General features: G+C 38.9%; 1 protein-coding gene across 2 annotated transcripts in view; it reads left to right on the top strand.

The window, feature by feature from the left end:
* Positions 1 to 14,935, top strand: part of LOC139021224 (histone-arginine methyltransferase CARM1-like) — a 227,150-nt gene that overhangs the window by 172,603 nt on the left and 39,612 nt on the right. For both annotated transcript variants that reach the window (XM_070431573.1, XM_070431574.1), the window contains exon 6: positions 11,284 to 11,461. In XM_070431573.1, the coding sequence (XP_070287674.1) occupies positions 11,284 to 11,461 (178 nt within the window). The remainder of the gene's footprint in view (positions 1 to 11,283; positions 11,462 to 14,935) is intronic.

The following is a 14,935-nucleotide window of genomic DNA, read 5'->3' as shown; positions in this document are numbered from 1 at the left end:
GGCCTCTAGTATTATAATAATTATGTATGGTGCCAGGGGGGTAACTAGAGTTATCAAGGGAATCACATTGTAAATTATACAAATATCTAACCAGTATGCTGTACACCTAAAACTAATATAAAATAATATTGAATATTAACTGTAATTGAAAAAAATAGAAAAATGTTGGGAGTCTTGTTAAGCCCAAGGGGTGGGCCGGGGGGAGTTATTAGTGTCAAAGACCTTTGCAGAGTGTATACATGTTTGTTGTTGGCTTTCGGATGAATTGAAGCTTCAAAGGCGCTTTGGTGTCGGGGACACTTACAGCTTCCGTTTCTAAGCCTCTCCCTAGACAGGTAATGCGGTTTAGTTCCCTGCTGACAAACCCTCTAAAGAGAGGCCGTGGTGTGATGTGGCTGCCCTCTTTGGTAGTAAGCAGTGGAGAGAGAACGCAGGGAGATGGTGGTTGTGCTGGGTACCTCTCCTGGACACCTGACTGCGGGGGTGAGAGGGGGCTGTTGGGGGCGATCGGGGGCAGGGAAGGTGGTGGTTGTGCTGGGCACCTCTCTTGGACACCTGACTGATGGTCCAGACCAGCTGTGGGCAAACTACAGCCCGCGGGCCGGATCTGGCCAGTTTGAAATGAATAAAACTAAAAAAAAAAAAGACCGTACCCTTTTATGTAATGATGTTTACTTTGAATTTATATTAGTTCACACAAACACTCCATCCATGCTTTTGTTCCAGCCCTCCGATCCAGTTTAAGAACCCATTGTGGCCCTCGAGTCAAAAAGTTTGCCCACCCCTGGTCCAGACCGTGAGCAGTTTTCCTCCTGATCACTTGTCGTTCAGGTTCCTGGTCTATGAAGGCTGGAGAGCGTTTACTTACTTAGAATCACTGAAGGTCACACTTCAGTGATCAGGGAGGAAGGGGCCACAGGGGGGAGGGGCCACAGGTGGTTAGCTGGTCGCCCCTGCCCCTGATCGGGCTGGTTGGCCACCGCAGTGCGCATCATAGCCACCAGTCGTTCTGGTCTTTCCACTGTTCGGTTGCTTGGTTTTTGTATATATACTGGAGGCCCAGTGCACAACATTCGTATACTGGGGTGGGGTGGTCTCTCAGCCCCGCCTGCACCCTCTCACAGTGCAGGACCCCTCAGGGGATGTCCAACTGCTGGCTTAGGATGTCCTGTGGGAGTGCACTGACTACCAGGGGGCAGCTCCTGTGTTAAGCGTCTGACCCCTGGTGGTCAGTGCATGTCATAGAGACCAGTCATTCTGCCATTTGGTCAATTTGCATATTAGCCTTTTATTATATAGGATAGATTATTGACTGTGGTCCCTATGCTGTACTTAATCCCATCACTTTTTTACTCAGTTCCCCAATGCTCCTCCCATCTGGCAAACATCAGTTTGTTCTCTGTATGTATGAGTCTGTTTCTGTTTTGTTTGTTCATTTCTTTGTTCTTTAGATTCCACATATAAGTGAAATCATATGGTATTAAGACACCCACATTTATCTGTTAGTTCATCTCCATGTAACAGAAAACCCAAGTGAACACTGACTTAAGCCCACAAGAGCATTTTTTATCTCATGTAAAAGAAGTCTGATGGGTGGAACCTAAAGAATGTAGAAGCTCCACAAAATTTGTAGGGCCCCAGGCTCCTTGCATCTTCCTGCTGCACTATCCAGGTATATGGCTTATCTCCCGAAAGTCATCCCAGTATCCAACATGTTTGCTGTAGCTTCATCCCACAAATTCAATAGGATGGAGAAAGGAAGGACTCAAAAATGTCTTTCCCTAGTTCTTTCTCCCTATTTTAAGGAACCTTCCTGGAAGTCACTCCCAGCAATTCATGCATATATTTCATAGGCCAGAACTTAGTCAGTTGGCCACCCTTAGGTGCAAGAGAGGCTGGGAAATACAGTATTTTAGTTTGTGCATTGTTGCCCTCAGTTGTATAGGCATTTTATTAGTAAGATAAAAGGCAAGAATGGAGATTTGATAAGCAACTAGCAGTTCCCAAACAAAATGTAAATTATTTGTGGCATCCTGGGAAAAGAGTAGAAAGGAAAACCTATGGTCAAGGAGAATTGACCTGGTGACCTGACCAACTGCCTACATCCACACTCCCACTCTTACTGGACTAATAGCCTGGTTCTCCCACCAGTGGGGCTGGAGGAGGGGAGGGAATAATAATTAGCATCTATTATTTACTTGATATTTGCCAAGCCATGTATAATCACATTACATGCATTACCTCATTAAGTCTCAAAGCACACCTGGAAGTAGGTGCTAATATTATTCCTATTCTATATGCACTCAATTGAGGCTTGAGATTAATTGATTTAATTAAAATTACTAGAAAGCAGAGACTTGAACTCAGGTTATTATCTTAGAAGCAAATACTCTAAACCAGCAGTTCTCAACCTGTGGGTCGCGACCATCGGAAAACACATATAGCATATCAGATATTTACATTACGATTCATAACAGTAGCAAAATTATAGTTATAAAGTAGCACCGAAAATAATTTTATGATTGGGGGGTCACCACAACATGAGGAACTGTATCAAAGGGTCGCGGCATTAGGAAGGTTGAGAACCACTGCAAACTAACATGCTATCCATCATACCTAGAAGAGAAGAAACAAAGAAGAGGAGAGAAGTTATGAAGAAGTTACAGAATAAAATTATGTCCCAGAACTAAAGTTAAAAATGGTATATTGAAATGCTAAGAGATAATATTTAATGGTAAAGTGGTGACTCTCACACAAATATTAAATGAACATGTATCAAATAGTTTTATTAATGGGTGAGCCAGTTAGATATTAAACCTCCTCTTATAGGTAATGAGGAATGCTGAAAGGAAATTACAAATAGATGCAAGACTGGTCTATCCACAGGGCAGTAACCAATGGCATTCTACCAGATACTATTTTTTTCTGTTTCTTAGAGCAAGAATTACTTGCATCATCAGTTTTCTTGCAGAGTTCTAAAATAGCTCTAAGACACTGAAACGCAAAGATAACCTGGAAGGGTATGCTAGACAGGACCTCAATAACCTTGCCATCATTTTAAAAACTCATAATTTAAAATGTTTCTCCCCATTGCCAGGGATGCCAGCATTTATAGAGACATAAAGAATATCCCCCATCCTGGCTGGCATGGCTCAGCAGTTGAGCGTCGACCTATGAACCAGGAGGTGACGGTTCCATTTCAGGTCAGGGCACATGCCCGGGTTGCAAGCTTGATCCCCAGTTTGGGGCATGCAGGAAGCAGCCAATCAGTGATTCTCTCTCATCATTGATGTTTCTATCTCTATCTCCCTCTCCCTTACTCTCTGAAATCAGTAGAAATACATACATATATTTTTTTTAAAAGAGAACATTCCCCTAAGTTCCTTTTAACCAGTTACCCTTTATTGACCTGCTACCATAGGACCAGCATAAAGACTGGAAAGGGGAAGACTGATCTTTTCTCTTGGGACTGCTCCTCTGTGATGGTAATAACTTTCCAAACTAAGATGGAAACTAGATTCCAAGGGCTGCTATGTCCACCTCTGGTGACGTCATTAACAAATACGTATTGGATGCCTTCAATGTGCCAGATACTCTGCCAGCTGAGCAAAGCAGACACGGCCCCTGCTGTCAGATACAGTTCAAGAGAGAAAACTTACCTTCCAAATGAGGGCAAATAAACTGGCTAATAGGATGTGCAAAGGTGCAACCCTGCTGCCCACCCCCCCTCCCCGACCCCCACACACACAGCTGTGAATGTTTCTGAAGACATTCCAGGTTTCAGTGCTTACTCTATAACTTGATCAAAGCTTCCTTTCCAAGTCTAAACTGCTTGTCTGCCTCCTTGAGGCTCCTTTTCCCCAGTTTTTGAGCATTCTGGAACATCTTTAAAGGGACACAACTATCTGTATTAAAGTTGCCAGTGTGGTTTTTTTGTTTGTTTTGTTTTGTTTTGTTGGCGGCCAAACTACAGGATTGGCAGCATTTCCCTCATGAAAGCTTCCTGTGACTTCCTTCTGCCACCTTTGGAAATTCTGCAAGTGATAAAGGGGCATATATTTACTCAGTACAGAGACGCTTCTGGACTCCTCCCATTCTGCCCTTAAGTTGTCCCAAAGAGAAGCAAGGAGAAGTCCCTTTGTTTGACTCTTTCCCTTCCTTCTGCATCTGTCTCCCTCATCTGTCATTCTGTCTTCCTCACTCTGTGCTCTCCTCGTTGCCCTGCCAACTAGTTCTTGTTTGCAAAGGTTTTCTGCGCTCACGTCTCTGGCTGGTTCCTCCAGGGGCCCATTTATTCTTTCTTAGCAGCCGATTTCACAAGGCCCTGTTTGCTGCACACTGATAATTAAGCACCAGTGGCCCAAGAGGGGTCATAGGCAGTGCTCAGTGCTGTAATCACCTTGATTACAGGAGGGAGGCAGGTGTGCACTGAGGGGGAGAAAGGAAAAAGGAGGAGGGGGGGAGGGAGAGGGAGACGGAAACCTCAGGTACTTCCTCTTCAGACCCTTCTCAGAAAGGAGCCAAGCCATATGCCACTATCATCAATAATAGTTATGAACTAAACTTGTTGAAACACATTGACAAATATAATCACTTCCATCCAAGTCCGCCCCTGTTTAGCGGCGTGTCCTTAGGTTGGACACTGACCCCCCTTAGGACTCAATTTCCCGATTATAAAATGATGGGCTCAGAACAGGTAGTTAGCAAAAAACTTTAGCTCAAACATTCTGTTTAAGTAAATTAAAGCCACTGAACTTTTTAACAGTAAGCTTACTATTGCTTTTTTAAATGTCTGAGCAGAGGTTCAGAATTGCCATTAAGGAATGGGGCTGAAGGGAAATAAAAGAAACATTGGTTAGGTGTCCTGTTGTTTGGGGGGCTGGCTGCTCACTGACTTTTTTCTTTCCCATTAAAGTGCTAACTGTACATGAGGAAGGGGAATCAAGCAATTTAGGTCGGTCTAAAAGAAAACAAAGTCATCTCCCACCCACCCGTTCATGCCCAATCACGTTTCCCAGTGAACCACTCTGAGCTTTCGATTTTTTAGCTATTTAGCTGATTGCCATCATCACTTTTTATCGCTCTATATCCTAATACCCATTTTTCTGTTTCCTGAGTTATCTTCTTTGAATATACTGTCGACTCCCAGTATAGTCGAAGAGGAACTATTGTCTTCAGACGCACCTCCCAATTTTGTTTGATTATATTATTTCTAGATTGTCAAGGTTTAGAATAATCAGTTTTTAATGCTTTGTCTGTAGCTTGCTTCTGAAAATTTAACCTCCAGAAAAGCATATAAAGTATAATGATCATATAAATATCTTTCCCTATGGAACCAAGTGATTTCATTGGACCCATAGAAAAGGAAATGTTAGCCTGGCCAGTGTGGCTCAGTTGGTTGAACGTCATCCCATGCACCAAAGGGTCAACAGTTTGATTCCCAGTCAAGGCACATTCCCAGGTTTCAATCCCCACTAGGGGAGTGTGCAGGAGGCAGCCAACTGATGTGCTTCTTTTTCTCCCTCCCCCATCCTCTCTCACTAAGATCAATAAAAACATATTTAAAAAAAGAAAAGGAAATATCATCTTATGTCACTGATTCTTGCTACTCCAAAAAGAATAGTCTACATATCAAAAATGGGTAAACTTTTCATTTCTTTTCAGATTTATTCACTTCTAATTCATGCTCAGATTGCCACTCTTTCTTCTACCTACGCTATCCTTTTTCTTATATCTTTTCCTCTTGACTGATTCCTTGTGTCTTTTGTTGTTGCTGCTGTTGATTTTATATTTGTTACACACAGAAAACCTTTGAGGTTTTCTATATCTGAAAATATTTTCTACTCCCTCACACTGTGGATTAATCATTTTGGATTAATTTTATAGCAGCCTATAAAATTGGAATGGTTAGCATTCAGTTTCTTGAATTATAAAATGATAGAATTATTAGAATGCATGAATCCATTTCTAATCATTAGTCTTTTATTTTAGCTTCTTTATTGCCAATTTAAAAAATTTATCTCTTAATTATGTGGATTTATTTATTTTTATTTTTGGCAAAGCATTTTTGAAGAGGGCTTATGGGTGCTATATACCCTGAGTTTTTTCATGTTGAAAATGTGAATCGCACCTTCTGGATTTAATCTTCTTTTGGTCACAATTATTGCTTTTTCTAAATTCTGTAATCATTGTTCCACTGTTTTCCAAATGAATGTGACTATGGAGGAGTCTAATGCTAGCCTGACTTTCTTACACTTTTAAGGTGATTCATTTCGCCTGGGTGCCCAAGGAATTTCTTTTCTCTAAATCCAAAATCTTGACCAGAATATATTTCTATGTTACTATTACTATATGAAATTTTCCTATGACCATAATGTATTTTTTCTTTCAACAAACTCAGGTTTTTTCAGGGGACTTTCTTTTAGTATACCTTTGAGTGATTTTTCTATTCCATTTTTCTATGTCTGAAGTACCTTTATGCTGTTTTGTTTTAATCTGTCTTCCCTGCCTATTAGCTTCTTTCTGATTGCAGAAATCAGTATGCCTTTTTAAAATCTGCATTCATTATGATAATCTCAAACTTTTCTATTAATAGCATAATTTTAAATTGCCTATTATAAAATATTTCATGCATATAGAAATAGAGGTGAGTATAAATATAAGGTGTAAAGAATACTAAACAAATAAACACATTTATATCCACACCCAGTTTAAGATCAAGCAATGCAGTTTACTATTGAAAACATTTGAACTTTTTTATAAAATGAATTATGTTATATTTTCTTCAGCAGCCTGCTTCCTCCCTCACCCCCCAGCTTAAAATTCTGCTTGTTAAATTAATTCATGTTAACACATATATCTCCAGTCATTTCTTTCTCACTGTTGAATAGTATTCAGGGTTACCACCATTTATTCATTCGTTTTACTGCCATTAGTTACTTCATTTTATTTTAAAATTTCATTTTATAACTACCAATATTTTTTAAAATTATAGGTTATCTTCTATACATGTTCAAAATTTTGTCTAGAATGTATATTTCTAGGGGGTGATATTTTTAAGCCATAGAATTAAGAATATTGTTAGCTCTAGTATGCCAAATGCTTTTGTAAAATTATTATATATAATTTGAGTGCAATATATTATTTTCTTAGATATTGTGTATTATTCTATAACTAGAGGCCTGGTGCACGAAATTTGTGCACGGAGGGGGGGGGTGGCCCCTCAGCCCGGCCTGCACCTTCTCCAATCCGGGACCCCTCGGGGAATGTCTGACTGCCTCTCGCAATTTGGGACTGCTGGCTCCTAACCGCTCACCTGCCTGCCTGCCTGATCACCTCTAACTGCTCCCCTACCGGCCTCATCATCACTAACTACTCCTTTGCTAGCCTGATTGCCCCTAACCACCTCTGCCTCACCCCACACCAGGACCCAGGATTCCCTCCACTGGCCAGTCGCAGGCACCCGGGACCCGAGCTTCCCTCCTACTGGCCGGACGCAGGCACCCAGAACCTGGGCTGGCTTTGCCCATTCCAGCCACAACCACAGGGGACCGTGGGCAGGTGGCTTTGCCCGGGTCGCAGCCACAGGTGCCTGGGACCGTGGGGCAGGCGGCTTGTCCCTCTCCGGTCCCCATTCCTCTTTCGTGAGCTCATTTGTGCCTGGCTGGTCCCCATTCCTCTCTCCCCAGTGTTAAGTGGCTGAGCAGTCATGGCGTGACAGGCATGAGGGTGTGAAGACCATTTGCATATTAGCTTTTTATTATATAGGATTATGTTGCTTTGCTACTTGATTTGTTTCCTTGGGTCTAAAATCTCTCTTTTAATCTCATTCTATTGATTTATCATCTTGTCTTTAAATTCTTCTTCCATTTAATCTATATTCTCTTTAACTTATATATTCCTTTGTTCTTTCTCATTTGATTTGGTCCTTGAAATAACACTGTGAAACAGGTAATATTTTTATTCTCATTTTATAGGAGAAAAAAATGGATTTCCAAGAAATTATGTGTCTAGGCCACAGTCTTACAGCTAGTGAGTCCAGGACTCACAACCAGCACCCAAGTATTCCACCTCTAAACTCTTGCAGTTTCCACTGCTTTAAGAGAAAATAATTGAGGGCTACATTGTGTAGTATGGCCTCTAAGACTAATTAAGCTTCCAAACTGAGCAGGCAAAGATAACCAACACTTACATAACACGTGTAACTCAATGAAAATCCTCCCCAATAAGATAAGAACAGCAGGATACCAGGTGACATTATCCCTGACCTATCTTGGAAGTTATTGTGATAGTATAAGGAGGAATTCTACTGCTACTACCACCTAAAGAGAGAGAGTGTGTGTGTGTGTTAAGCAGCTGATAACAAGTGACAGGACTATTGAAACAGGCTTTTGAAACCCCATGTAATACCAAGGAAACAGGATGGAAACAAGAATATGACATGGGTTTTCTTGTACCTTGATAGTATCTTGGGAGAAGAGCCTTTATTTGGAATCTCCCGCTATCCTCAACGCCCTCTGTCCTGAAGAACCAGGTCACACAGTGAAAACCGGTGCAACAATGAATACAATGGAGGACGGAGCCTTCTTCTGCATAAGGGCCTCTTCCAGCACTTGGAGGGAGAGACCAAAGTGCCCTTTTTCCTGGAAAGGACAGTGGCACTGAGTTTCAGTTTTGGAAGAAAGGTATAGGAAGTGACATAAATGATCTCTACTGAGAATGATGTAAACCAAGGGTGAAGGACAGCAAGACTGACTGAAAAACTATTATATGTCTTATCTCTGAAATTGGCTGCTCTTGTGTCTTAAAGCTGGTTGAGTTTAGTTCCTACTTTCAAATGTCTGTCAAGAAATTATATTCAAACATAGGAATATCCAGTAACTATTTTCATTGTTTCCTAAAGGTTGTTCTATGGGAGGTCAATAAATTTTCAATGAAAAAAAAAACAACTGCAAAGTATTCAAATAAGTTTGGATGTATTTTATTTAACCATGCCAACAATATGGTCTAAAACATATTACAGAAAAAATATTATTTTTATATTAATTAATAAATATGTAATTGCAAAATATTATATATTTTTATAAACAGAGATGCACTAAAATGCTGCTAGGAAATATACCCTGGCCACATCTGGGTGGTGGGAATACAAGTGAATTGCATTTTCATATCTTTACTCATTTTCATTTCTTTTTTTTTAGTGAATAATATTTTTAAGAAATTTAACATGACAACAATAACTTTAATACTTAGCCCTTAATATGCTTTATGTCACATAGGCCTAAGAAGTAGGCACTGTATTATTATTGTAGTTATTATAAATGCTATTTTTAAATTCCAGATTTAAAGCTATGAGGAACTGGACAAGTTGGTTCAGGCAGAAAGGAGAGAGTGGAAATGCGACATATCTGGAAGGCAGAAATAAGAAAACATGGAAACTAATTGTCTGTGGGAAGCAACTATGTATGCCTCCAGGACACTGAGGCTTATAGTATTAGTGACAAAAACAGAATCAAGGAAATCCAAGATCATATAAAGATTTTAATGAAATTTAAAGGAATGGTTACTTTTCAAGAAGAAGCTGGCGTTGGCTCTTGTTGATAATTGAGGAGGTGGCAAAGCACATTGGTGGAAATGCTTGGTGCTGGCCGGAACTCCGGAGAGAGAGCAACCTAAAGATGTGGTGTGGGCAGCCACCCTCAGTAGAGTCTTTTTGAGAATCGCTCATGTGAATGGGCTCTCCCGCCAGGTCTCTTTACAATCCCAAGAACCTGACCAACGTGTGGAATGATGATAGAATGGAATTCCAAGAGTCCTTGTGCATGGATGAATGTTGACAAAGGATGACATTTTCAAATAGTTTTCTCTATTGTTTTTCCTTAGAGATTCCTTGATTTCTTTTTTTTTTTTTAAATAAAAGTAGAAATGACATTTAATAATGTTACACCCTAGAAGATAGGATTTGAGGTGAAAGATACCCTAGCCACGTGAAGATGTGATCAGAAATTGAGAATTGAGTCATGATAAATTCATGGTATACTGCATGGAGGATGAGGAAAGGGATCAAGGTTGGAAAATACAAAATGAAGGTCTCTGACTATGTATAAATACAATGAGCAAAGATGTAAGAGTCTTGGGGTCTCAAAGAACCCCAACTTAAAAAGAAATGTGCTGTATATTATGCTGGCACGTGTAAGGTATTTATTAGGAAATATTTTTTTCAGGCAGTAAAAAGACATAAATATAACCATACAATCACCTTGTCATATTGGGCATTAGGAAGACCTATTTTAGAAAGATAATAAATTCCCTTCTCTTCAAGGCCCCTCTTCTAAGTGAGTTCAAAGTTATTAAATAAAATATAGAGGGCATCAAAGAAAAATGAGTACATAACTGTAAAATGTACTTCTAAAGACAGCTTAATGAATATGGTATTATTTTTGGAATCAATAGATCAAGAGATAACTTAATAAGGATCAAGATAATTAATTTGGGCAAGGTTATCCTACAGAATTTTCTGGCATCTTTATTGCAGGCAGAAAAATGGGAAATAAGCTGAAACCATTAGTAAAGAGTAATCCCAAAAAGTACCTGTGCATATACAGGGTGGGGCCAAAATAGGTTTATAGTTGCAGCTACAGAGTTTATTCTTGCATTATTATTTATTATTTTATTATTTATTTGTATCACAAGTGTAAATCTACTTTTGCCATTCCCTGTATACACACACATACACAGATCACACATACTTACACATATAAATATACAGTGTTTGTATAAAGAGTGTTGGAGGGTATGTTTCAAACTCTTAATAGTTATTATTTGTATGTGGTACAATTATAGGTGTTTTTATTTGTCCTATATCTGAATTTTCTCACTTATCTATATTAAACATTAAATATTTGTGCAATAAGGAAAAAAAACCTGCCCCAGCCGGGTGGCTCAGTTGTTTGAAGCATCATCCCATACAACAAAAAGGTCAGGACGCCTGCCTAGGTTGTGGGTTCCATCCCAGGTTAGGGTGGTATGACAGGCATCCAATCAATGTTTCTCTCTCATATTGATTTCTCTCTCTCTCTCTCCCCCTCCCACTTTCTCTAAAAATAAATTAACATATTCTCAGGTGAGATTTTTTTTAAAAAACCTGTTTGAAGTGTTTATAGAAAAAAAGATATGTCACTTCCCTCTCATCCCTATCACACTGTCAACCCCTAACCTATGAAACTTGTTTTTTATAAGATTCTATATAACAATAATACTGCTACTCTATTTTATCTTTTTCAGATACTAGTGAAAAATAACCATCTTTCAGACAAGATCATTGTTCTGCCAGGGATAATTGAAGAAATCTCACTTCCCGAGGCTGTAGATGTGATCATTTCTGAACCAATGGGCTACATGCTGTTCAATGAAAGGATGCTGGAGAGCTATCTTCATTCCAAAAAATGGCTGAAAGCAAATGGTGAGTTGGCCAATCCTGGTTTAGAAAATAGGCTAACTTGTCTGTAAAATTTGCCAAGAGTCCTGTCAAAAATTTCCCCCATGTTCAATTCTGACAGAAAGGATAGAACATTTCCATTGCACCAATTCTTTTATTTTCTCATCTTATTCCCTAACACATGAGATAGTCTCCAACCGTGAGGACATTGACGGCAGTGTGCTGCACAGGATTCAGTATAGTATAGGTGACCAGTTCAGAGTTATGTATTTTTGTCCTGGTTCTATCACATCCTTCCTTAAGGAACTTGGCCCAATACTTGACTGTTTGACTTTGATTTCTTCACCTATATGGTTAAAAATAATCTCTAAAGCCCTATGAAATGTTTGCTTTCTATAATGTAATAAACTCTCTGGGGTCTGCTAGTTCTTTCTAACATACTCTTTTTTTTACTGCTTATATTTTCCCCTATGATCACTACTTATAATCAAGATAAAAATATATAAAGTCCAATAATTTTTGTGCTTACTAAGTGTCTGCATGCACTAATCAATTTGCATGATTTTGTAAAAACCTTACAGAGTGTGAATGATGGAGGTTTTTAACTTATTGGAAGGGTTATTGTTGAGGTTCTTGTGATTTTATATTTCTTCCCCAGGGGTATTTGGCAACATTTGGAAACAATTTGGGTTTCATAACTGAAGGCGGGGCCACTACTGGCATCTAAAGGGAGAAGCCAGGGATGCTGCTAAACATCCTTCAGAGTACAGTACAACCTCTATGCATCAAAGAGGCATCCCCCTAAAATGCCAATAGTGCCCAGATTGAGACCTGGCTTAGGGAGATAGGCTTGAAAAGTCCTGGCACAATGAGGAAAACAACCTAACAAGGGCACACCTTTAATAAGTGACAGAAAGACCCTTACACATGCTGTCTACGAGAGATTCACTTCAGATTGAAAGACACACACAAACTGAAAGTAAAGGAATGGAAAGAGATATTTCATGAAAATGAAAACAAACAAGCAAAAAAAAAAAAAAAAAAAGCTGGGGTAGCAATACTTACACCAGACAAAACAGATTTTAAAACAAAGGCCATAATAAGCGACAAAGAAAGGCCTAGCAATTCTATTTCTGGGTATTTAACCAAAGAAACCCAAAATTCTAAATCTAAAAGATATATACATCCATATGTTCATGGCAGTATTACTTATAATAGCCAAGATATGGAAGCAGTCTAAGTGTCCATCATTGGAAGAATGGATGAAGAAGAAGAAGAAGAAGTTGTGCATATAATATATAATGGAATATGACTCAAGCATAAAAAAGGATGAAATCTTGCCATCTGCAACATGGAATGACCTAGAGGGTATTGTGCTGAGTAAATAAGTCAGACAGAGGAGGTCAAATACTATGTAATATCACTTATATATGAATCTATAAAACAAAATAAATGAACAAGCAGAATAAAAACAGACTCGTAGATGCAAAGAACATTTTGATGGTTGCCAGATAGGTGAGGAATTGGGGAAAAAGGTGAAGGGACTAGGAAGTACAAGTTGGTAGTTACAGAACAGCCATGGGGATATAAAGTACAGCATAGGGAATATAGTCAATATCGTAATAACTATATGGTGTCAGATGGGTAGTAGATGTATCAGGGCAATCCACTTAACAAGTTATATAATGTCTAATCTCTGGGTTGTATACATGAAACCCCTCATATAATATTGTATATCAACTGTAATTGAAAAAAATTATTTAAAGTTTAAAAAAAAAGTGACAGGGATTTGACCCCAGGTCTGTCTGACCTGCACCCCACACTCACAACTCCTGTGCACACACTGACTTTCTACTCTTTACCAGAGAGAGTGGAAGGAATTCTAACAGCCCATGTTTTCAAATAAGACGTAGGAGGTAACTGAATTGTAGCTTCTTACCTTATTTTTATTTACTCTAAATTGCTCCCTATTTTGATATCCAAGGAAGACAAAATAGGGAATAAAAGTACAACTCATATTTAACCAAGTGACACAGTATATGCGTACAAATAAAGCTTGAGACTCATCCATACATGTTTTCAAAATTTAGGGATTCAGAAATATGCACTTAAAAAAAACCTCATGTGAAAAAATAACTAAATAAACTTAGGAAAGGATACCCAACGTCAAGAACTTCATTAGTGTTCCTGTTGTAAAACAGCCCAGGTTGAACTTGGAAGCCTTGTGTCCACGCGATAAAATTGAACTGTGGGAGAGAAAGGAAAGGAGCAAAGCTGCTTGGATTCTTCCTCAGTGCCCCCCAGAGAAGAATTTTTATACTTTTTTTTTCTGGAGAATTTTTCAAATGGTGAGGTGCTTTTGTGTGATGAGATTTTACACATAGTTAATTAACGTGCAACTGATTGAGCCTTTCTAAGCTGAATATTTCCCCAGATATTTGAAGTGGATATGAAATTTTATATTGGGCTATATATTTTTAACTAGACAAGTAGAAATAAATGCTGATTTTATCAGTTTTTTACCCTGGGTGTTCCTGAGGGAATAATGATTGCATTTTTTCCCTAATTATTTTGATTTTCCATCAAAATAAGACATAGTTTACAACATCAAATAATAATAAAAGGCTTATAATGAAAAATAAGAACCCTCTGTCACATCTCCTCCTATGCCGAGACTGCTACCTGAAGGCTGTCCCTTTCAACTCTATTCTCTGTTTCTTCTGTTATTTACAATGTTTATATGTAAAGTTATCCTATTGCTATTCTTGTCACTCTGTGGTTGAGAAGTTAGCTTTCCTACATATCAGCTCTCTTCCTTCTTGATACACCCTCCCTTCCCCCATCCTCTCAATATATTTATACAGGTCCTCAATACCTTATCCTAACCTTTGGGGCTAGATATGCTTCATAATTCAGAATCTGGAGGACTTTGGAAAGGTAATACACTCATATACCATGTATTACTTAATGCCTCCAGTCAGATATGAGGCAACACTCCATAATGAAACACATTATATGTATCTCTGCTACAAAACATATGAATATGGATGCCAAGTGAGATAAATATAGACTATAAATCAACTCACATCAGTTCAGGTCAGGTTTTGTCATCAAATGATGTTGCAAACTTACAAAAATCTGTTGCTTTGCAGAGTAGAGCTTTTTAAAATTCAGAATTTAATATAAAGAAATATGGACCTAGCTCAGCTGGTGTGGCTCAGTGGTTGAGCATCTACTTAGAAACCAGGAGGTCACGGTTTGATTCCCCGTCGGGGCACATGCCAGGGTTGTGGGCTCGATCTCCAGGAGGGGGCATGCAGGAGGCAGCCAATCAATGATGCTCTCTCATCTTTAATGTTTCTGTCTCTTTCTCCCTCTCCTTCCTCTCTAAAATCAATAAAAATATATTTTTAAAAAAAGGAAACATGGACCTAGGTAATTATTTGGTTAAATGAGTAATCAATGTGTTTATATTACTGTCGCAGTGTAAATAGTGTG

The sequence above is a fragment of the Myotis yumanensis genome, unplaced genomic scaffold, assembly GCF_028538775.1.
Source record: "Myotis yumanensis isolate MYYU_CA2020_CCGP unplaced genomic scaffold, mMyoYum1.0.hap1 SCAF_12, whole genome shotgun sequence".
Lineage (NCBI taxonomy): Eukaryota > Metazoa > Chordata > Mammalia > Chiroptera > Vespertilionidae > Myotis > Myotis yumanensis.
The sequence above is the reverse complement of the archived record's forward strand: the minus strand, read 5'-3'. Positions and strand labels throughout refer to the sequence as shown.